Source organism: Egretta garzetta, unplaced genomic scaffold (genome assembly GCF_000687185.1).
Source record: "Egretta garzetta isolate BGI_Z169 unplaced genomic scaffold, ASM68718v1 scaffold354, whole genome shotgun sequence".
Taxonomy (NCBI): Eukaryota; Metazoa; Chordata; class Aves; order Pelecaniformes; family Ardeidae; genus Egretta; species Egretta garzetta.
The window spans coordinates 3,572,076-3,597,166 of NW_009259593.1; the positions used below are offsets into that span (position 1 = coordinate 3,572,076).

At 37.5% G+C, this 25,091-nt stretch overlaps 1 protein-coding gene across 4 annotated transcripts in view; it reads right to left on the reverse strand.

Annotated features, from left to right (window-relative positions):
- The window catches only part of LOC104125588 (neural-cadherin), a 50,380-nt gene that overhangs the window by 6,429 nt on the left and 18,860 nt on the right, over positions 1 to 25,091 (reverse strand). Inside the window, exons 11-30 of one of the 4 annotated variants that reach the window (XM_035893606.1) lie at positions 24,453 to 24,620; positions 23,612 to 23,861; positions 23,383 to 23,510; positions 22,298 to 22,484; positions 21,377 to 21,520; positions 20,251 to 20,534; positions 18,126 to 19,740; positions 16,252 to 16,345; positions 14,877 to 15,061; positions 14,434 to 14,663; positions 11,436 to 11,713; positions 10,354 to 10,568; positions 9,146 to 9,273; positions 8,389 to 8,516; positions 6,072 to 6,195; positions 5,321 to 5,501; positions 4,255 to 4,421; positions 3,217 to 3,481; positions 1,277 to 1,457; positions 92 to 336 (exon numbers count right to left, since the gene is read on the reverse strand). In XM_035893606.1, the coding sequence (XP_035749499.1) occupies positions 92 to 336; positions 1,277 to 1,457; positions 3,217 to 3,481; positions 4,255 to 4,421; positions 5,321 to 5,501; positions 6,072 to 6,195; positions 8,389 to 8,516; positions 9,146 to 9,273; positions 10,354 to 10,568; positions 11,436 to 11,713; positions 14,434 to 14,663; positions 14,877 to 15,061; positions 16,252 to 16,345; positions 18,126 to 19,740; positions 20,251 to 20,534; positions 21,377 to 21,520; positions 22,298 to 22,484; positions 23,383 to 23,510; positions 23,612 to 23,861; positions 24,453 to 24,620 (5,197 nt within the window). Of the gene's footprint in view, positions 1 to 9; positions 337 to 1,276; positions 1,458 to 3,216; positions 4,106 to 4,254; positions 4,422 to 5,320; positions 5,502 to 6,071; positions 6,196 to 8,388; positions 8,517 to 9,145; positions 9,274 to 10,353; positions 10,569 to 11,435; positions 11,714 to 14,433; positions 14,664 to 14,876; positions 15,062 to 16,251; positions 16,346 to 18,125; positions 19,741 to 20,250; positions 20,535 to 21,376; positions 21,521 to 22,297; positions 22,485 to 23,382; positions 23,511 to 23,611; positions 23,862 to 24,452; positions 24,621 to 25,091 lie in introns of those variants that run through there. The other 3 variants (XM_035893607.1, XM_035893608.1, XM_035893609.1) reach the window with 3 other exon arrangements.

Here is a 25,091-nt window from a genome sequence, read left to right on the forward strand (position 1 = left end):
TTGCAGCAGGAGGATGAGATGACAACTATTGAGGACAAGATGGATAAATGAGTTCACCAAAGGTAATACAAGATGTAGTTGCCATAACTACCTAACAGCGCCAAAAAGCAAACGCAGATGGCAAACACGGAACTAAAGCTCAGGCCTGTATCCTTGTGAAAGATGGCCAGTGTGATTTCACAGTTACGTCCAGTATAGCCATCAGGGCAGTGACACTGGAACTTGGTCGGTGACTGTGAGATGCAGGTGCCATAGTTACAGGGCCTTTTAGCACAGGCAGTGTGGACACACTGTCTACCAGTGGCATTCTCCATTATCATGTGTCCCGGAGGGCAACTGAAAAGACAAAGGCAAAATGAAACCATTAAACTTTGAGAAAAGTAAGCATTTAAGATTTTAAAACAGTCTTTGACAACACTCTCTATACAGTTTCTGAAGTAGCTACTGGAAGTAAGTTACTTAGAATAATTAGAGGATTGTAGTCTTTTCTAAAGCAGTGATACAACAGTGAGCTCCACAACTTTAAACCCCTACGCCTGGGGCTTTCAGAACTCTGGTAGTTCCACTGGCTTCTGCAACATTGCCCATGTGAAAAATAGCTGGTTTAGGGTCTGCAGTCCTGTCTAGGCAGGACAAGCTATGCTACGTTCTTTGTGAATTTCCAGAAGGAAAATACATCTCTAGAAAACTCTGTGTGGACAGTGGCAGCCAGTAATGCTTAAAGCGTATGTTTTCACAGCACAACTAATTTGAATTAGTGGTGTCCTAACCTCAGCCCCAGCCACACACAAGAACTCTGAGTTTAATGATGCGGTGCTTCTAATGCAACTTGGAGCGGCCTGTAAGGGAACAGAGGTCACAGCTTAGGACAGTATAAGTCATCAGACACTAACAAAACAAAGCACATCTACGTTGCACGACACGAGCTCCACAAGACAGCTAGCTATGCGAGCGTGCCACTCCACTCCAGCTAACATGCCCTCTTTTCCTGGTTTTCAGGGTTTACAAACATTCTGGACTTGCTGCTATTCTTTAAACATTTTCAATTAAGAGAGGTGGCTGAAATGGTTACAGAATCGGTGGAGATAGGCTGATTTGCGTCAGCTAAGGGTAGTACCTAAAAGACAGTGTTCTCTGAGTAACCCAATGTGTTTCACTGTGGTTCAACTGATTTGATGAGATTGCCAGTGGCAGCCTTCAAGCTGCACACTTCTTCAGCATCCACCCTTTCCCACCTGAATCTGAAGGGTTTCATGCTTGTATTCCCACCAATTACCTGCATTCATGCATCATCCACAAATCAATACAAATAAATTCCTGGTTACAAGGGTTATTCCTACAAGCCTCTGAAGAACAGCCTTCTTTGATGCCTTGGGCACTTAATACTGACACCAGCTCCTTCACGTGAGTATCCAGCGGGATCCTGTAGTTATTAAATCTGACATCCTTCATACATCCTGAGGCAAGGCACAAAGAGACTGTTTTAAAAGCCATTTGGCAAGAATGATTTGAAGCATCTATAAGATTTGGCAGTTTATGTTTAACAAAGGACCCAGGCTACCAAAGTTTAAGCATAGCACTGAATTTACCTAAACTTTCATAGCATTGTCCTCCATTTTTTGACTGAATTTGTTAAGGTTTTGATCAAGATTCCCTGTGTTTTCCACAAGAACCAAGTGCTACAGGTCCCCATCTGCTTGTGTTCAAGACAGTGGAACAGGTACCCTTTCGCTACATTTTCAACAGAAAATTCCAAAGACTGCAGAAAACCTGTTATATGTGGAAAATCTGTTATATTCTTCAATGTGTACCAGTATAAATTGTGATTGGTTGATTTTTAATTGTAGTTTACAACTTGACTTTATAGAAGAGCAAACCACAAATAACGGTGCAAGAGCCTTGGGTGACTGATAGAAATCTTGTACTGAAGATGCGTGACATTAATTTCATATGCGCCAAGATGCCTCAGTATAAAAGCATGCACCTAAAACATACACCTTGAAGAATTAAGTACATTTTATAACTTCAAAGCCCTTAAATTTTCAGCTGGTTAAAAGCAACATTAATTGTCCTAATCAAAATGACATTCAGGTAACCATTTGACTTCTTTAATCTATTTACTTAAAACCAAATACCATTACTCCCATAAATAAAAATTTGAAACATGGTGCCTAGTTCTCAGCTTAAACTTTAGTAATTGGAACACTTCTAGTGAAACAGTAGATAAATTATTTGTGATACACTTATGTTGTAAGTTGTTATTCTATTTAATGCATGTATATTTTTTACTTCTCCTCACACTTTTACTGTGTTACTCGCTGAAATACTTTTACCTGGTGAAAACATGACCTTGTTTCAAATGCGTTTACTAGAATCTGGTTAAAGAGATGAAAGGGGTGGGAGAGAGAGGTGATAGACAGATACCAGGCGCATTTAACCAAGCAACGGTGTGTGTCTTCCTTGTCAATACAAAAGATGTGCTGCACGACTGTGCATTGCTTACACTGTGATTTTAGGTGAAGGGCGAGCTGCCAACTGAGGGCAAAGTAAAAAACTGTTAGGGATAGCTCAACCTTATGTTTCTCTGTATTTCTCCTTTGTGTAACTATTAAATTTCCAGGCTGAAAACTGATTTGTTTTTTAACAATTTTAAAAATTTGAATTGTTTTCTCTATTCAATAAACCATTTCTAATTTTAGTTAATGCTTCACTGAGTGACTGTAAAATCCAATAATACAAAGGTAGTGCATAAAGGTAATAAACCAGTTTGTTGTGTGCTGTGCACTGCACATCTAAAATGGAAATATTCCTTTCAGCACAGAGACAGTTGTATTTGGCAGGGAAGGAGAGCTGCCAAATGGACTGGATAGAATATGCAATGAACCAGTTCTGTGTATCTAATGCAATGAGCTATCCTCAGTCCACCTGGGAGAAGCTTGTGGATCTCCACTTCCAAATACTCCACATACAGTCATGTGAGGTTACTGTCTGTGTTCCAAGTCCAGTAGCTTACAGTATTTGCACATAATTCCCTGCTGTACCTTTTTCCTAGTCAGAACAGTTTATTTGTCCCTTTTGCAAAGCATCATGCAAGAAATCTGTTTACTTTGGGCTCTACATAAACAAGAAAGCTTCTCACAATAGGCCCAGGTAGTACCAATAAACCTTCATTTTTACAGGTTCATATTCTGAACTCCAAGATCAAAAATTCCTCACCTTGAAAACTCTTGTTCTGATTGAATGGGTAGGTGTTTCCAAGGACCAAGCTGCTGGGGTCAATCACAATCTCTTTATATACTCCTGCTGCTTTCAGAATTTCTCTCTTCCCACCTCCTTCATAAAGGCGAAGAGTAAATTCATTTTCATTTCTCTCCAGTGTGATATGATGCCATTCACCATTATCAATGTGGTAGGAGGGAAGGCTTACGGAATAGTCTCCATCACCCAGATTATACGAGACCACTAAGAATCCCTGAACAACCTTGTGGATAATTAACAAAGTAGTAAGAAAAAAAAGAAAAAGTCATCACCTGACATTTTGTATTGACCTGTAACTGTCACATTACTTGAACTAAGACTCATATGTAATCAATCTTAAAGCATATGTTTAAATTTAGGGTATGTTTACACTGCACATACAGTGTAATATAAAGATACTTCAGGTGCTACTGAACTAAACTAAATACTGGTAGCAATGTATTCACAGTAGTATGCAATTCACTTGGAGTAATTTTACCCTGCTTCTCTCTTGGACAAATTTGTGGGGTTCTTCAAATGGCTGAGAATCTGGTGTATCACTTCTGCGCTGACAGCAAAAACCAGCTTGGCTGAAGAGGTGACTCATTCAGTGGGTTGTATAAAATGAACAGGTTGTCATTTTGAGAGGCTGACATCATAGAACTGCTACAGGCACCTTTCTTGGCAGGGTCTGAACTATGCAGAATTGGCCACTCGTGACCACAGCTGAATAGGACAACAGGGTAGACACACTACTCATCCGATTCTGTAGAGCAAACTGTACTTCACTGTAACTGCCAATAAATTCGTTTGAAATCCTATGGGATACCATGGTTGCGTGGTCAATATCTTAAGTGAAGCATCAGATCTGTAAGTGTCCATAAAACAAATTCTGATGGTTTTGTGCTTAGCTAAGGTTTTCGGTTCCATTTCCAACACTTAAGCGTTTCTCTGGGCTAACTATTCACTGGCATTGATTTCACTTCATGCTCTTACTGTCTGGGTTGCCTTGCTCACCTGTAAGGTGATGTGTTCATCCTTATTTCGAGACAACATGCTTGTGATGACACTGTCAGGCTGCCGCGTCCTAATCATGGCTTCAAATAGCGTCCTACGGGCAGGCACACTGACAGGAAGCTGATAGCGAATGTGACTTCCTGGCCCAAATGTATATTCTTTGGCGACTAAAAAGACAGGATAAAGACCTTTAAACCATTTTGTAGGGAGAGGGAAATGTTATCTTTTCCATTATTTTCATAATAAGAGTTGAAAGTAAAAGAAAAAATTGTAATATGCAGCATGGATCCATGAGACATAACTTGTCTTTTGGGACATGTCCCTTGATCTATTTCCAGAACTTCCCCAGTCACTCTCCCACCTCATGTTCCTCTGTAAAGAGGTGATCTCCCTTCTGACTTGATCCTGCTAATGTTTCTCCTTACAATGTTCACACAGGATGAACGCAGGAAAGCAAAACCTCTGACCAAGACAAAAGAAGAGACTGCAGACAAAGCATTAAGTACCACAAACAATTTTCACTACCTGCTATCTTATAGTTGTCCTTTTGCTGCAAACTTTGGGTCCATGAGGGCTAAAGAAAAGATCCTACTATACCAAAAGCACAGATCGTTAAGCCAATAGAGTCTCTTCCAGACACCAATAGAGCAGTGATTTCCAATTCCGGTTGCGCGGTTCTAATTCTGCACAGTAAGTGGTACTGGCACATTCACATTTAAGTTTTAGGTTATTAGATATTTATGAAAGTGTAAACAGATGCAAATTCAAAAAACTGTGATAAGAACAAATAATTTTGTTCACAATTCTTTTGTCATGCAGTCTCCGTTGTACAGTTATTGCACAACCACCCTCAGGACTAAAGAAATTATCTGATACTGAGAAAGTAATTTGTCAAAGGGAATTAGAAAATAAATTGTTAAAAATCACAGGCAACTACACTGAAACATGGCTTTACACGATGTAAGTATCAGAAACCACCTCAGTAATCACTACCTGCAAGCATTTTAAGTTTTCTGTATTGTATAATTTACCAGCCTATATAATGTAACAGAAAAACAGACTTCACCTTTATCACATCGATAGCCGTAGTAACCCGGCAAACAGTGACAAGCAAATGAGCCCCAGTCTCCAAGACACCTCCCATGAACACCACAGGAAGAAGACCCCATGGTCTCACAGCTCCCATCCGTAAGTGTGCAGCCAGGGAAGCTATTCAGGGACTCTGCAGGAGACTGAAGGTCATATACCTTCAAGAAAAAATTGTGTGACACCAAAATATTATATAAGAAACACTTACACTTCATTCTTAAACAGAAATAGCTATACCACACAACGGTCTGTTCTTCATCTGCATTGCTTAAGATGCTAAGTTTGCTTTTTGACATTCAAATTTCAACTTATTTTATCAAGACCATATTTTGCCTTTGAATAAACTCAACTGACTATGAAAGCAAAAAAACCCCTAATATTTCCTAACAAAGCAGACAGCTGGCATAAATATACCATTATACAATTGCCATTCAGAAGTTCCCTGAATGCACAAAGAAGCTTGGAAGACAGCTGCATGAAGCAGGAGATAAACAAAGGCACAGTTTCTGGCTCACAAATACATCTGTTTGTAATTGAGAAATAACTTTTCAAGGTAGTTATTCTAATTATGACAGAAAAATCCAGAATTTTCTTGTATTTTACACTGACACATATAGACAACTGAATAGATTAATGAAAGCAAAAGTTTCAGGTATAATACAAATCTCCCCAAAATTTAATGAAGAAGTTTACTTCTTTGCTAAAGCAAACGGTTACATTTCGCTTACCTGAGTATCCAAGATGAAATTGCGCAAACAACCAGAAAAGTGTTTGTGTAGCAGTTGAGGGTAGGAATATGGTAACGATTCTTTTACACCACCCAGCTGTAGAACATGGTTTGCATTCAAATACCTTTAAAAATTATATGAATAACAAAAATAGATGTGAATTTACCTTCGAACATATGCATTATATAATGAGGCACATAAACAAACATCTACACTGCATTTCCAAATAACAGAGGCTTTATAAAATAACAAAAGAATGCAACTATTTTATCTACTTCTTCTTCTGAAATACAGTCAGTCAGTGAGCAGGAGACAGCCCTTTAAAATAAAGGGTAATTTATTTGTTAAACATGACAGTGCAGTCTATTGGCAGTTTCACTGTGGGACACTTACAGTTCAGGTATGTTTGTGTTCAAGTCAGGAACAGCTGTGATATTCTAGACACCGTATCCTCCTTCAAGTGCTTCTGTGTGTGCACATTCATCCTATGTTGTAGGAATACTACAACAAAAACTGTTTTGTGTATGATAAAGGTCAGAAACCTTAAAGTTGAGTCAATGTGGTTTAAAAGGTACAGTACACATTGTCCAGGCTCTGCAATGTCTCCCAAACATCTCTCTGAGCCAAAGAATTCCACATATTTTAGTCCTCGTGGAGTTTCTTTTTCCCTGTGTTACCAACTCAATTTTTTGTTTTCATTTGTTCTTATATTATTCCCTTTCTTGTGTGCTCCTTTCATGACCAGGAGGGCTCCATGCGTATGCTGACAAGGCTTAATCCCAATGCTAATCAGCACACTTGCTGGGACTATCTATTCCACAGCTCAAGTATCTTATTAGTACAATGGTTTCCTTAAAATATACCCTGAATATTCCTCACTGTAAGTTAAGGCCCTGTACAGAAGATTGTCTAAATCGTCTTCATAGTATTCTTTTATATACACTGAGACTTATCAAATCTCTCCTCTGTTTTCCCTTCTTTCAGTTAAGTGACCTCAATTCCTTCATTATTGATAGGTCTTATTCTCAAGGCAGGCTGGTTACAGTCATTGCTCTTCTCTGGACTATACCCAGTTGGTACACATCTGTCCTGCCCTGCAGTGCACAAACTGGACTCCCAGCTAAGGCCCAACAGCGCTAACCAGAGTGCAAGAATTACCTTCCATATCTGAGAGATCTACACATGCCGAGGTATTACCGTGTAGTGCTTGCCTTTTTCATGTTAATGTGGCATTGCTGACTCACTTTCTGACTGCCATCTGTCTCTTTTACTGATACTTAGCAGTTGTTCCCTTCTCCATATTTGTGAGGCTGGTTATTTCTGCCTACATGCAATACTGGGCCCTTTGTTGTAGTGGAAAAATACAGTATATTTCCAGGTCCTATTTTCTATTTGCTGAAATAATTTTTAATTCCAAGCCACGCCCTCCAACATAGTGGTCATTTCTCCCAGCTTGGTGTATCAGCAAGGGCAATAAGCATTAGTCCAAAAGATTGAATTATACTGAATCCAACCCTTCCATAATGCAGCTGAACACATCCTTCTGCTTTGAATGTACTAATTGCTTTTTCAATAAAATTTTCTGACTTTTTCAGTTTTAACTGAGGATAAGGGCTGACCCAACAGCACAAGCAATTTAAATCACCAGAGTCATTCTCGCACTTTGGCTGTATTACTTTGCTGCAAAGCAAATGCAGGTGGATTATACGTCTCAATATGAGATGCTGCAGCTCACAGTCAGGCACGCCATCACCAGACTACTTTAATCAGCAGTTTACACGAGGGCACCAGGCTGTGAAGCGAAGAGCTGAGATACGGATACATGTGCACCTCCTCTGACTGCTACAAATGCAGTATCCTTGGATCTACTGGAGACAGTTGCCTTAATACATTCATCAAAGGTTGTCAGTAGGATCCCTCAGATTTATACCAATCAGATCGTGAGATTGGTTGATGATCCAGAGTTATTGCTATTAAAAAGTCAACTGGCCTAATTTAAGAACAAGAACAACAGTGATTTGATAAATAAAGTGAGAGAAATCCTGTGAGTAAGGGACGGTACACAGCACCCACAAAAGCTCCAGTATTAGCCACATGGTGTTCTGGGGTTGTCATTTAGTACTGCAACGCTACTCGGAGGAAGACTCGTCCTTAAAATTTGTGTAGTGCTTTAAGGTCCACACTTGGGCCAGAAGGTCTTAGAGAAAAGCAAATGCTTTTATGCTCCTAATCATTAGTAACTTTGCTTCAATTTGATATGTAAAACGTTCAAAGGCCTTCGAATAAACTGCCTTTCAGTGAATCTCCAGAAATGTACCTTGCCCTTCGTGGAACAGACCCAAAGACTTCACAATTTGTACGATCTTCAGTGGACAGCCATTTGCCTACTCCTTCTATCTCTGAAACAACAGCTGCACTGCAATGATCCAAAGTGAATCGAACATCCTGCACCGAAACATAGGATTATTGAATTAAGAATTTCTGTCAAATTCAATAAACAAGTTATATCAAATTTTCATCTTTTTCTCTGCATACCATCATGCAGAAAGGGCTGGGTTTTTTTCCCACTCCATTTTCCATCTTGCAATAAGCAGTAAAGCCAAAATGGCACTTCCAAATTGGAACTTAAAGAAGGCACTTAACTCTGCACTTAATTTATGCTTCTGAGTAGTTTAACCATTTTCACAAAGACTGCAACTGCATTTGCAAATAAATAATTATCTGCTTTTTGTGCATAGGTAATTGATTTCAGTGCCCAAGTGCATACACTGAATGTGCGATTTACAACTAAGCCTTTATGCACATTCCGCAGGTGTTGCAGAGCTTAAAAAACAGAAAAAAGAGACCTCTGATCCCAGGATATGGATTACAACATAGGTAAATTTGGAATTGACAATGCTGCCTTCCCAAAACTCGCATTATTCATCAAATCTCCAGGGACAGTTAGAATAATCTATGCAATCACCCAGTCTGTTTTTTCTACCCTCCTGTTTCTGCAATGGCAAATGCTATTGGAAATACAAATATCCTGATGTGGGGGGGGGGGGGGGGGGAAAAAATATCCAATAACTGACCTGACCACTGGTTCTGACTTCTAGTTGATGCCACTTTTTGTCTGCTACATTCAGGTGACTTGGAAACTGCAGCATCACAAAACCTGAGCCATGGCTCATTTTCAGCACAGGAATACCACCGGAGAGTTCTAATACAACATGAAAAAGAAATTAAATTCAGCTACGAGAATCTTTCAATTTTGGATATCTTAGCAGTTAGTGAAGGTACTGATTTAATGGTTACTGCTAGTCACATGAAGCAGGATTCACTATAGAAATAACTAGAATTATATTCTATAACTTCTATTCTGCAGAAATACTAACTGAATATAGTATTTATTTTTATAGTTTAGATTGTGCCAGTTCTTTGTCAAAACACTGGAAGTAATTCCTGATAAGCAATCCGCAACTTTATAATGCTCTAAAACAATTAAAACATGCAGGTTTTGCTTCCTCCCGTCTTCTACTCAAATTTACAAGTAACTGCAAAACAAAGCAAAAAAGAGGTTACTGATTAACAATAGCCAACAACTTTACCTTTCAATTAATTAGGAAAATATAAAATACCAGCCAGACTGTGCAACTTGTATATTAATTCACAAAAAATAAGTAGTAGTAACCTTTTAAATATGTGTCAACATAAAGCAATGAGTTCAACTTGTGTATAAGTTTTCCTACAGTGGCACACTGGGGCTGGATTCATGTGTTAAATCACTGCCTGTTTAAAAAAAAGTGTAAAAATGCCCCAAGAGTGAGAGCGGTTTAAGTGGATTTCTTTTCTCACCAAATTGATAAGAATTGCATGTAACTAAGACTGCATTAATCATGGGATACAAATATAATAATAATACAAATTATAATAATAATACAAATATAATAATAATACAAATTAAAAAAAATTAATACAAATACTTCAAAGTACCTAAATTCCTTTATAGCACTACAGCTTTCCTACCAGGATTATTTTTTTATCTATATCAATCTGTCTATCTTACTTTCCCCTTGATTTCCACAACTCTGCGATGGACCTAACACCAAAGGTGCAGGCTATGAAAATAGACTTCAAAGAAGAAAGAGCTATCAGGAAATGCTTCAAAATATTTTTAAACCAGAGAATAAACTATCTTGTAAGATGGAAAGACAGAATTCATACTCTAACTACTACACTGTTCACAGGCAACCCATTCCCAAAAGACATTTAATTTTTTCACACACTTTTGCAGAAGTACCTATTGCAATGAAGTTTTCTGTGCTCCCAGGTTCTGGATTTGATAAAGGACCACTGTATAGTAAAAGTCCATCTGGAACCACAGTAATGAACTCGAGAGAGAGAGAACTTTCAAAACACGGCCTGATGGGACGAAACCATGCATAACCATTTCCATGGAAACTGTGCTTAGTCTGTTGGCAGTCTGGTCCATGAAACGAAGCAGGACAAAGACATCTGAAAGAGCACAAACACAAAAAAATAGTCAAAATTCCCCAATGTTCAACTTTTTTTGGTTTTACATGCAACAAATGTAGCACTTAAATCACAGTAGAAAATAGCAGAGAAACAATGAAGATTTTAGCAGAGTGTCAGGGGTGCTTAGCAATAATTAATATACTTTAAGACTACAAAGTGTATTTATCCACGAATAATATCTCCATCAAATAAATATTTTTGAGGCCATATTTTTGAGAATGATGAATTATTTCACTAAGTAAGTAACACAGAACACCAAACATCAACTGGTCAATGTACTACAAATAAAACTCAGGGAGGTTAATTCCTAGCTAGAATAAACCAGTATAATTTCACTAAAGGAATACTGGTGCATGCCAGGTGATGCTGTAATACAGCAAGTTTTATGTCTAATGTTTTCTAGACTGCTTATTACCCATCGTTTAAACCACATTTCTCTCCCCCTACATCCCTGCTGCTACCACCAATATTCACCTTTATTATTACTCTTCTGGAAAAGGAAAAGAAGAAAAAACACAGCACACTTCCCATTCCTTCATACTCAATTAGGTGCTCTTAAAAAATGACACGTGTTAATTATACCACTGTTTTTTCCCCAGGGTTTTCTTTCTTACTCACATAATATTTCCCCTGCTTTCAGGACTACAGCACCATTATAGGCCTGTAGTTAGTAAAGACTCTGTTGTCATTAGATTTGCACTCCAGTGCACTCATGGGCTTTTTTTGTTTCTCCTTCAGTCAGAAGTACATTTATGATTTTTTTAGACCTGTATCTTGTAAGCTCCACTCGACACTTTAAAAATAGAAGAAAAAAAGGAAGAGAATCTACAATACAAGTTTCCTCACCTGTAACCATTCAAAGTGTCAATACACATCCCACCATTGAGACAAGGGCTTCGAGGGTAGGAGGAACAAGAGTGATGAACCCTGTCCCGAGCTGAACAAGTGCAGACCGCATTGACGGTGGCCGTTACAGAGACAAACGACACGCTTCCAGTATCCATCACTGTTGGGATGTCACTCACGGCGAGGTAGTTTGTACAACCGTTGCCCTCACTACAATTTGCACTCCTACATTCATCTACATCGATCTGTGAAATGTTCAACTGTAAAGCTGACTGGATCTAAGAGAAAATACAGTTGCATTCAGTAATAATGTCCACAGACAGCCTGACAAGACCACTTTGTAGCAATTAGGATTCAGCCTGCTGATTCGTGCCCCATAAACTTACATTTAATGTCAAACTGTCTGAAACAAAATGCAGTCAACTCAGCATACTGGATACTGTATTCTGTTCTACATTAATCTTTGCTATTTCATTTTTTTTATTATTAATTGGGGTTACACCTAAAAGCCCAAATACCCAAATAAAGAGAAGAGCCTCACTGTATATATAGGTCTTGTAATGTAGTCATAGTGTCTCCACAGTTTGCAGCTTCTAATCTGACCAGACCAAATAACAACTAGTAGAAAGCACAAAGAAGGGAAAGACGCTGTTCACAGTAAGCCTGAGGACAGCAACAGGGCTGCCACTATTTCAGACTTTTTGTACTTCAGCAGTAGCCTATACCTTGGACTAAGTTATCATTAGTTTGTTCCTGGCACAACAGATTTCTTCCTTCTACTTGTTTGGGAATTTTTCACAGGTGTCTATAAGGTCTCAGAATTTCATTTGTATTTGGTGATTCAAATACATTAAAGTGATGTCTACTTAGTGCCCAAACCTGAATACAAGAGACCCCACTACTCTCACGGCAGTATACACTGAGGTATACAAATGTAAAACTAACAACATAAGATCAGGCTTAGACTCTCTTTATTTATACATTTAATAGGTATTTTTTTCAAATGATAAAATGCATTACAAATATTTTAAAAATAAGCTTTGAAAAGACCAAACACATAAATACTAAAGTGCTTCTATTTTTTTTAACTCATGCAGCCATCTCAATTCACCACTGTAAGAACTTTGACCTTTATAATCAATTGTCAGTATATCCTCAAATATCATAACATGTATTGAAAAACATGTCCCCAAAGGCATGACATATATTTTATAATGACATGATGCATCCTGTCATGCAGTTTCATGCATGCTGCCCACATCTATCACCATTAGTAGAGAGTCTGTAATGCACATTTAGACAGCCGTGCAATACTGTTACAGAAAAACATAGCGTATATAAACAACCTCGCCTCCTTTACAGTATTAGGATGGATTCTTTTTCTGCTAAATAAAAATAGTTGTTGTAAAGCTATATCCCAAGGAGGTAATGCAAACATATTATTTATTTAGCATTTCAATGAATAATTCCTGTGCTAATTACTTATTTTCTATATTTATAGTTAAACACATGTACAAAAACTACTCAAGAAATTCTCCACTTATGTTTGGTTTTCTGTAAACTATTGGTGATCACTCACTAGAGCTATTCATTAAATATTGAAAGGTGATATAAAATTAATACAAACATATTTCTTCATTAAAATATGTGAAGCAATCCCCTTGCTACCACTTTGATGAATTCACCTGCCATATATTATGGCACAGAATATTTGAAATCTATGCAATTTTCTATATTACTGTTGCAGTAATTCAATAAATAGGCAAAAGAAGCAGTCATTATGCTTCATGAATACTGTCTGTCTCTGGTATTTCCTACCTGGTCACTCTGAAGAGTCTCATAATCCACCCAACTGTTTAAGATACAGAAAGATGAAGGCAGGTGGTAAGTTAAGACATTTCTGTTTGGTTCCCAGAATCAGGCAGACCCAACCATATTCACACAAATAGAAAGCGCTGTTTTCTCTTCAGGAAAAATCCTCCACAAGATGTACCACATATCAACTCAGATATGCCCCATAGCCACAAATGACATGTCAGGAAGCACTGCCTTGCCCAGAGCAAGTTACAAGCCAAGTAGTGGCATCTTGCCTTTGTGCCAGGCAGCAGCTTTAGTGTCTATTCAGCAGCATCTGCAGAACTTCAGCAAAGCCAAAATCTGGAGGACTACAGAAAATAAAAGTTGGGCCAAGACAGACTGTGTCTGGGTAACTGAGTTAAAGGGTGTGCAGGATCTAGTAAGAGCGCAGGACAGTTAGGGAACATCAGGAAGTGGAAGAAAACATTTCACATTCAAAAACTATTTTCCCCTTATAACACTAAGAAAAGCTGGGGGTGGGTGTCACTTTGCATTTAAAGTTCGCCTTTGTTGAGTTAAATACAATCACAAAACTGGTCGTCTCCATCTCCATTCATCTGTTGTAACTGTTCTTCTAACCTGTATATTCCTTCCAGCACTATTTTTTCTATGGACCATCATGTCTTTGTACAGTAGAATTTCCATCTGGGTGGTATCAAGCCTCTACTATAAGTGCCTAACCACACGCTGATGATTTGGGCGTTTCCATCAGCATCTGGAATGTCCAAAAAGCTGACATTTTGAAGACATTCTCTGTACTACAGTAACACTTTGCCTTTTAGGGATTCTTCTGATTTTATATTTGAAAGTCTGATCGATTACACAATGAAGCACTGACTGGAGAAAACACAATTAACTGTACCATGATGGTAATGGAGAAACATCTTTCTGCAACTAAAAACTGGTTATATTTATTGAACCAGAAGTTAGTACAACCACACAGTAATTGTATGTATGGACTAAGGAGAAGGGAGAAAGCTTGAATTAAGCACTTGCTTGACAAGAGTTTTTGTCCTGAGTGAAGCAAAAAAACCTTATCCGTAGACCCAGCATATTCTTTCACTGAGGTCTGGGGTGTATACCTTGCAAACTCAGTATTTGGGTGAATTACACAGATGCACAATAACCCTAGAGAATATACCTCATTTTGAAATGCTGCCATCTCAGCATGCAGTTTCTCAGGTCTGTAATATGCCGAGCCACCATGGACTGCAAATCTTACATCTGTCTGTTTTCCATCAACGTTCATCACACTAAAGACAATGATATCACTAAACTTAGCAGGTAACATTTTTGCTAGTAGTTCCTTGAACTTGTCATGTCTTGTTTGGCCGTGTTCATCTCTCCTTATGAAGTCCTCTGCTGTGACATCTAAGTTTGGAATCCAAAAACAGATAAACATGAAATACTGTGAGACCACAGTTAAATTTCTCAATTTATTTCTTATTTAACAATATGGAAACATACTGGAAAGTGCCCTACAGTGATAAGTAAATCAAGTATTGATGTAATAATACCTACACCACATAATCATTCAGTTATAGAAGCAGCTGATCTAAGCTCTCACCAGCAAATAAAACTAACCTGATAGACGCACAGTGGCTGAGTTTTGTACAGCTTCATTTTCCATCTCTCTGACGTGGATTTGTACTGTAGATATAACATCAGGACAAACTCCATCAGAAACTCTAACTTTTAAGTTGTATATTCCTTGAGGAGTCTTATCCACCATCATCAAAGAACCAGTCCTCTGATTTAATCTGAAAGATCTAGACATGAACCTTCAATTAGGAAACCTTAATAAATCAAAATTGAGAACTTATTTTATTCATTCACATAATTCAGAAGGTCTTAAATGTTACTATGAAGGTTACAGGATCAAAACTTATGGGAATTAACAACCAACCTCATAAAAGCACCAGAAACACCTTAACTCAGAAATTACAATCTACAGAGCTTATAGAAAAATGTTTCTGCCACTTCCAAATAGCCAGACTTTCCCAATCCTGAATATGAGCAGGGTGTAGATGAACCGTGTGGTTCAACATAGTCATCATGAGCAGGTCTAAGAGATAAGTAATAGAGAATGAAAAAACCACACAAATTCATTCCAGATGCTGCTCATTTATCCATATGAAACAGGATAAAGTCTGTATGAAATCTCTGATATCATCTTCTTTTGCCACCTCAAAGGGACAATAATCATTAATTATGGTAAAATTCCATGTTCCACGTTCCATTATGGAACAGTAACCTCTTAATATGGAAAAAGGCCCAGGGGCTGCTGATGGACAGAAAGTCAGTCTTTAGTTTTGGGCTACATGAAGTTTTTAAACTCTAATTCACAGCAGAAACAAAAATTCACATTCATTTTCTGTATTTCAAACAGCATACAATTACGCTATATGCCAACTCACTTCATGATATGAACAAATAATGTATAAGTAGGAAATAAGGATCCAATTCAACATTTCAATTAACAGAAAGAACTCCACTAATGTAAGAGTCATGGGTTTTGCATGCAATTGTAAATTTAGCCATCAATAGAGATCACCAAATTCCCTTCCATTTTTGAAGAAATTATTCCATTCTGCCCTTTTAAGTCTGGGATTTGTATTCCATCAACTCTAACATTTGAGGGCAAGTATTAAAAGCTCTGCCTATTTTTAAATTAGATCTTGCAGAATGCACATTTTAGAATAAATTAATGATGACATCTGACTAAAAATCAACAACATGGTGTGAGCCTGCATTCTCTGGGAAAAAAACATTTCATGCATTAATTTCTTAATACATAGTTACCCAAGTAAAAAAGAAAAAGAGCATTCAGAAGGTACATTCCTTAATACACTCAACAGCCCTGGCTTTATACACGTCCTGAACACAGAGAAATTCATGGCGAGTAAAATAATTACAGAAGCATAAATATTACTCATTTTGACACAAATACAACCCTCACTTGAGCAGTTTTCCTTCAGAGAGAAATGTTTTATTGTCCCACTCATCTTGATCTGGTGCAAACACTTCCCCAAGCACTGTTGTTGACCATTTTCCTGTTGAGATAAATTATAATAAATCTGCATTTAATTTTTGCTTTTCAGTGTACTTTATATTCTGCCGCATTCATTACTGTACTTATTATTTCCAGATTCCTGCTCAATTTGCTGATGGTTATGATCCAAGATTCTTAAAATAATGCAAAGCCTTTCATACGATTTCTGTCAGTCCTGGACATGTGAGTACACTATGGATGTCACATGAAAGAAGAAAAGCTGAAAACAACACAAAACAACAACAGAATGATACATAAATACAACTCTCTATAAAATTCTCAGACAAAAAAAAAACCAAACAAACCAGCACATCAGGAGTTAATTTCCAAATGTTTCATTACTACTCTACTATTTCAAATGGCACACCAGTGGAATCCAGCAAAAGAGGGAGAGCATCTTGTGGGGTGCAGCTGGGAGAGAAGGACATGACCAAGGAAAGGAAATGGGCAAGAAGCCACCAAGCTGTGCCAGTTCTTGGCCCTTTTTTCAGGCCCCTGTGGGCTGTCACAGAAGTGGAACATCCAAGCAGCTGTTCTAAAATAGCAAAAGGAGCAACTCCAGGGAAGGAGACCTTTGAAATCCACAGCCAAGATCCAGCAACATGGGAAATTTTCAAGGAAATGTTCAAATCTGGAGCCAATCCACCCTAAGAAGTTCAATCTTTCATTTCTACATTAAGATCTGGTCACATCTTTTTCTAATTTAGGCATACTGAATTCAGCAAAAATAACTCACTGCAAAATTACCTTCTGCAGGTTAATCTTCTCTAATATTTGTCAGAAATTCTACCATTGCAATGATAACTGAGATATAGCCAAGTCTATCTGGAATGGAATATTTGGGGAAAGGCATAATAAGCCATGCTTAATAAGGGCCACCAGGACTAGTTTAAGGTCAAGTTTTATGGGTAATTTCAGGAAAAAAACACAGTAATAGAAATTCAAGACAAATTTTAGAAAATACTATTAAATGTTTCATCCTCTGTTAAACCACTCTGATGAGAAAATGTAAAGCATTCACTGAATGGATGCATTTGTTCTGCTCTCTCCCACGAGAACGTTAAACCTTATAGTACTGTGGCTGCTATCACAGAGCAGCTCTCCTGCTAGTATTTCGTGAACTAGGTACTGTGCAGAACAGTATCTTTTTTTTTTTCCAGTTCAAAGACTACATGTTGTATGAAGCAGTCACATACTGCACCCCAAAGATTATTCTTTTCCTAAAAAAAAAAGCACCGATCCAGCTTTCTCTCAGATCCTTTCTTGACAGCAGAAAACCTCCTTCCAAAAGATTTCTATCCTGCTCAGATACACAGTGGCTGTCTCAGTACAGGTGTGACTGGTCTACAATTTCTGGGTAGGGCTTATCTATGAACTTCTGTTTCTCTAAGTTGCTTCAGTTCTGCCATTCTCATCTCCAGATTCCTCAGCATCAGATACTTTCCCAATCATGTGTGCACATACACAAAAAATTTTCCTCTGTGTAGGTGAAAACTAATCAACAGAAAATACAATTTCTCAGTTTATAAACTTGCTTTTTCTGCAAGTGCAACATACACTTGTTTGCAGCTAACATTTTTTTTGGTAGATGATCTTTTACACACTAGGGTCTAAGCTTCACAAATATACATTACTTGTTCCACTTTATTTAGTTTACAGAATTGGAGCTTCAGTTTCAAAATATGTAAACCATTTAATAAAATTAAGAACTGCAAGACAGAAATTATGTGTAAAACTGTTCTATATTCATGAATCTGATATAATATCCAGATAGCACTTACCTTTGTAACTGTACACATAGACTTCCTTATGGCCAGATTCATGGCAGTTGTCATTTTCATCACCAATTGTTATAGTTAGGGTGTTTGTAGAGCTCATAGCTGGAGTCCCACTATCTGTTATAACTATTGGCAGATGAAACACCTTCTGCTTTTCTCTGTCAAAGGACCTCAAAGCAGTTATAGTTGCTGTGTTATTTCTGTTGTCAGTAAGAGAAAAATCCAAAGAATTCTGATAATCTGGTGGCAATGAAAATGTAAAGGGTGGCCCATTTACTTCAGTGTCTGGATCAAATGCATGAAGCAGTTTTGATGTATGGTTCATATACACTATTTCAGGCTTCAGTAAGTTTTCCCAAACTACAGGCATGTATGGTGCCTCAAACCTTGGTCCACTGTCATTAACATCAAGCAAGTTAATCAAAACTGTAATACTTCCAGTGCGGGCAGGTGTGCCTTGATCGGCAGCTTGTACAACTAAACTGTATTTTTGCATGACTTCACGATCTAGTGTATTTGCCACAATCACATGACCATATTGGTCAACCGCAAACTGTCTCATAGGATCTGAATCTGACTTTATAGAATATATAATGTTCCCATTCAAACCAGAATCCTTGTCTGTAGCTCTCACTGTGGTTACTGTAGTACCTACAGGCATGTCTTCAAAGAAAGGGCTCGTCTGAATAAACTGAGAAAGGAAAACTGGGCTGTGGTCATTAGAGTCTTCAACTTCAATCAGGCACACTGCAATACTAGAAAAATCAAGATCTTCCACTGTAACAGTAAGATTAAACTGCCTTTCACGTGCATTCTCAAAATCCAATTTTTTTTTCAGTCTAATAGTAGCACATTGCCATTCTTTGTCATTCTCAATATAAAACTTCTGATCTGGGTCTCCCCCGATGATACTGAATTTTAAGTCAGCATTTTCGCCAACATCTGCATCTGTAGCACACACTTGCAGAACTTCTGAGTCAACGGCAGTGTTTTCAGGAATTGTTGTCTGCCACATCTTTTTTGTGAATTTAGGTACATGGTCATTGACATCTGCAATCCAAATAGTGGCAGTGCCAGTTCCCGTTAGCCCTCCCCCATCTCTTGCTTCAACAGTAAGGAAATAATTTTCAGTCCTTTCTCTGTCTAGCATTCCTCCCGCTACATGGATTGTACCGGTATTGGGATTGATATTAAACATGTCAGTACCAAACTCATTTTTTACATTCTCTGTTATCCTGTAAGTCAGGACAGCATTAAGACCTACATTTGGATCATCACGATCAACTGCACCCATTTCCATGACTAATGTGTCTGCAGGAGAATTTTCAAAGACACTCCCGTTGCAATCATCAGGCATGCACGTGAACATGGGTGCATTATCATTTATATCCCACACATTAATAATTACATCAGCAAATCCTGTAAGTCCTTCTCCACCTTCATCAGTAGCCAATACAACAAATCTCCACAGTGCTCTCTCTTCCCGATCCAGCATCTTGTGTGAGTAAATGCTGCCCGTTTTCTCATCTATTGTGAAAATATCAGCTGCACCATGCCCATGCAATGAGTATCTCAAATCTCCTTCATCCACATTACTATCAGGATCATTTGCCATAACCTACAAAAGTTTTGGCAACAAAGACATAGAAATTACAAAATATGCAATGACTGCATTATATCCTGTATACTGATACAGTCTAGAGGAGTCCACACAAACGTATAGGACATGCTACTAATATGTGTATGCCAGATGAATGGCAAATGAGAGGTGGCTGAGGGACAATTCAGAGTAGGTAAATACGCTTTGCACTACAGTAACAATGTAGATATTTAATACTAAAATAGTATTTTATTTTTTCATATTTATAGAGGTAATTTAACAACACTATTCTGTTAGCTACTTTAAAATGTTAATCATTTGCTTTTTAGGATCACAGATGATCCATCCTGCTTATCTCACTTACTATCATTATAATTATTTTTCCATAAAAGTCGACTTCTCTTCTTCCACTGACAAAAAACCTAAATTTCATTAATATATCTGTGCTTTATTACTAACATAAGTGTACCACAGTAATCCGTGCTCTTTTTACTGAAATATTGTAACATCTGAAACTGCATACACTACCTGAAGTATGAAGACTGGTAGCCCATCCAGTTCTTCAATTATACTTCCGTAGTATTCACTGATAGAGAAAACTGGAGTCTCATCATTTTTATTCATGACATTGATGATGATAACTGCATAATCTTCCCATTTCCCATCAGAGGCCAACAAGTGAATCTCATACGTTTTTGTTTCTTCATAATCCAGTGGTTGGGCAATAAAAATGGCTCCTGTTTCTGGTTCTACATCAAGTACTCCTCCTGTGTTGCCAGCTGTGATCTGATACCGTAATTTAGCATTTGTTCCTGTCAATTACCAACAGCGTCAGAAAACACACATTTCTTGAAGTAGATTAAAACGTGTGATGTTAAGATGAAGTACAAATCATACGCTAACTGATTTTTGGTATTATAGTTTTGTGCTCTTTTAAAACATGCAGCTATGTCAGATTACTTACTAGCATTTTTAATTCTGGTATGTCCAATTGCAATTTGTATTTAATTATAAAATGTGTCTTTGCAATGAAGTATTAATTCTGCTTTTACTTATGATTCCTTGAATTCAGTGAAGGACCAATATGACTGGCCAAGGCCATGGAACCAAAAAGACAAAACCCTTATTTGCTAACACCCAGCATGTAAGAATGAGTTATCATAAAATACTTCATATAGAATCATTATGCACTCATACTCATTTATGCATAAACGTTAACAACAAACAGAATAACTATGTATCAAGGCAGAGGAGACAGTCCTAACAGAACTTCTCAAAATTTCAGATACAGTGCCAATAAATGAATCTCACTGAAATCAAGTCTGATTCATTCTAGTTAACTAGGACATTTTTATTGGTACCCATTCGTAAGAAAATTATATGATCTATAATAAATTTCTATTTGCTGGTTCAGAAATTATTCCCCGTCATCCCACATTAATGCATCGCCTCCCGAAATAAGAGTTATTTGACTTATGCCTCACAGCTCCACTATGAACTAATGTTCATGCCCGATCAGTTCACACTTAAAGAAGTTTTAAAATCAAGAGACAAAAAGACATTTTCCTTTCTAACACCACTAAATATGTCTTGGTGTGCTGAAATTAACTCATTAATATTTTAGACACAGCTATGGGGAATTCCAATACTTTACCTTCATCTTCATCATTAGCACTGACTGTAATGATAGTCGAGCCCACATCCTGGTCTTCATCCACATTTACTTCATAGACGCTTTGAGTGAAGACAGGCTTGTTATCATTCACATCACTGATAAAAATGCGCACGTAGGCCGTGTCTAGAGAGACAAGAAACAAGAGATTAAAATACTCAGCTGTACCACTTCTGTCAGCTACAATTCCTTAAGCTGTCTAGCTGCACATTAAATGAAGACAAATATGCAGACAATATAGAAACAAACCCTTAGGGTTGTGGACAATATATATACCAACATTACTCAAAAGCACTTTGATATCAAACGAATGTCACATCCAATTTGTTTAAACAGATAATACGTGAATAATTGATGACTAATATGGCAATTGGACCATTTTTAGTCATAATTTTTTGTCCTGAAGCCACAAAAGCCAAATTTTAAGTCTTTATTTAAGCACAGCCATTGATTGAGAATGGTATTTTCTATCCTGAACTTTCCTGTTTCATACTTCGGTTACTTTTGACTGAATACAGTACTTTGACTGTATATGTATAATACAGACTGAATACGCAGTGCTTTGACGAACACCTCCACTACCCAAAGATCTGAATCCTATGGATAATAGGTACATCCTTGCTAGCTAGGAAATACTCTCTAAACTCTAACTATAAAGCCCTAGTGTTCTTTTAATTTCAGAACAAAAAACTTGCTTCATCACCATATAAAATATCTCTTCCAACTCTGACACAACTATTGCACAGACAAAGAGTAAAAACAAAATTCCAAAGCCAAAACAACAGACACTCACAAGTACACTTGAAAAGAAGGAAATTAACATTTAATTTTGCATTTCAGAGCTTCTGTTCTTAGAGACCAATCCAGGTAAAATCATGCTTGTCACAGACATCTGTCTCTTACCAGAGTTTGGCTTCCCATGTTTTCCAGGTCGAGCTGATTCAGACCCATCTACTGATTTGACTTCTAGAAGGTAAGACCCCTTCCTCTCTCTATCAAACACTGAGGCAGTGTATATTGAACCTGTCTGTGAATCCAAGCCAAAATATGTGTAGTCTCTGCCACTGTCATGTAGCAGGGAGTAAGTTATCTAAAGGATTAAAAAGAAGTTGTTAATCTATACTTGCCTTTTGTTGGATAGTTCACATCTAAATAAGTATTTAAAGAGAGGAAGAACAGTCTAACAGTCTTGTGTTTGAGAATTTGATCAGAGCAAAGAAAGCTGAGTAAATTACAAGCTTGAGCAATATAGTTTAAAGTCAATTAACTTCCTTGCATGTTGACTGCCAATCTGTAAATGGGAATAAATTTCTCTTGTCTAATCAGTTCCCAAGTTCTCTAGTTCACATTTGCACAGTGCTTGTGCAACAGTATTCAAACTCAGCTAAAGACCCTAATATAATAGGTACTAATATAATAGCCACAGGTGAGCTGAATTTGAACTTGCTCAGTATCATGGACCATGTTCTAGTCTCCATTATATACATATATACATATATGTTTTCATGCACTTGACTTCAGCTTGAACTCTTGTTCTAAAGATATACCTACTTTGGATTTTTAAAATCAGTAACAAATACATCCACTTTTGGTGTTAACAACATATTTTGTAAGGATTCAGTTTTCAGTACCCTCAATGATTTACAACTCACAGAAACTTTTAAGACATTTTTTTCTTCCATTAATTTTCCAATCACATTTTAGGTTGATGGAGACCTTTCCATACCAGAGCATTCTATAGCAAGTTTTTCACCTGAACTACAGGCTGCATAAATACTTCTTCTTTGTTTTCTGTCTCACATCTAACAGTTTTAGTTGCATTTTTCATGTGGCAAGACAGAGAAACATGTAATTAACTACTTAATCTCATGTTTCCCTATTAGTCATTCCTTTTCAAGGTTGAAGACTTCTAGTCTATTTAGCCATTGTTCATACAGAAGTCATTCCATACTTTTCATCACAGAAGATGTAGGTCCCCACTTGCTTACCTCACCATTCTGACCAAGGTCAAGGTCGGTGGCAGACACCTGAATGACAAATGTTCCAACACCAGCTCCCTCTGTTACCGAGGCTTCATAAATAGATGAAGTGAAGAATGGGACATTGTCATTGACATCTAAAATGGCAAAAAGAGTGCATAAAGAGAAAACTATAAAAACTGAAAGAAAAAAGAAAGTACTATGATTATACTACAACATTACTTAACAGCTTACACACCTGTTACATTAATATAGACCGTAGCGAATGCTGCCAGAGGAACTGCAGCAACGTTCTGTGCTCGAACCCTCAGTACAAAGTTCTTTGTTGTTTCATAATCTAGCGGCTCAGCTACCAGGATTGAAGCAGAACCATCATGTCTGTTTGGAGTCAAGTAGAAACGAACTGGCATGTTGGTCTCTGGAACAAGTCCCTCTTCTAGGTTGTAAGTCACACGGGGATCACCAAGGGGAGAAGTTGCTTTGATTGTCTGCACGGTTCAAAAAGTTTGCGTAATCGACACTTTCATAAGTACAGCAACATTTCTAAAAGCTTTTGTGTATTGATTCTCCCAGATCTTCAGCTCTCAGCTGAAAAAAACTAGAACAAGTATTTCCTGATACCAAAACTTCACCCTGCCTGATACATTTCCAGGCTGCAAATAGGTGCAGCCAAAGGTTACCAGTCATTACATACTTGGTTACTCGCACTTTTACCCTAAAAATATGCATTTTGGAGTTACTTCATAAAGCTATTCCGCTTACTCATTCCAAGCAATCAAACTGAACAACTCTAAGTACTTTAAGCCAAATAATCACCTCAGGTAACACAGAAGCATTCAAAAAATTGGAACACCTATAGTGTTGTCCAAATGGGAAGGAAATTAAGTAGTGGTTGCATACATATAAATTAGCACAAAAATGATGGTTACCATTAGCATTTCTGAAAGAAAACTGACAGCAGATCATTGATCCTTACAGTACACAAAATTCTTATAAAAGCTCACTATATTTAAGCAAATAAGCAACATTCAGTTACTCTATAGACTTTGGACAGACAAACAACTCTGTCCCAACCTTACCAAAATCAATGCATCTCGTGTAGTATTCTCTGGAATAACAACTTCATAGCTGTCTCTTTCCCACTGTGGAGGTTGGTTCTTTGCACTGGTAATGGTTACCGCAAGCTCAACTGTACTGCTCCTATTACCTCCATCTGTAGCAACGATCTCTCGAATTATAGATGACCTCTGAACAGTAAAAAAGGTTTTATTACAGAGGGTTTTGATCAGAGATCTGAATAAATGAACACATAAAAATAAATAAAGATAAAAAATAAATGAATACATGAAATCAAAGGCATATTTAGAAAAACCTGCACTGAAGAAAAACATACACAACTGCAGAATACTGAACTCAGAATATGAAGTAGGTGCAAAGTTGTTGAAAATTCTGCTATTTGCTTCAGTTAAGGTTATTGGAAACTGTTGCTGTTTGTCTCAATAAACCTTAGCAAATTTCACACAAAGTTTATAACAAAACAACAAAAACCCCACCTTGTGGAGCCCTTGAGTTCTTAAGCTTACCTATCAATAGCTTTTGTTATTAGGTCTGTAGCATTCTTACATTCAATAAAGAATACATATTAAAAGGACACACCTTCACCAATGTTTTGTGTGTCAGAAGTTAAAATTCAACATGCCATGGTTTAACCCCAGCTG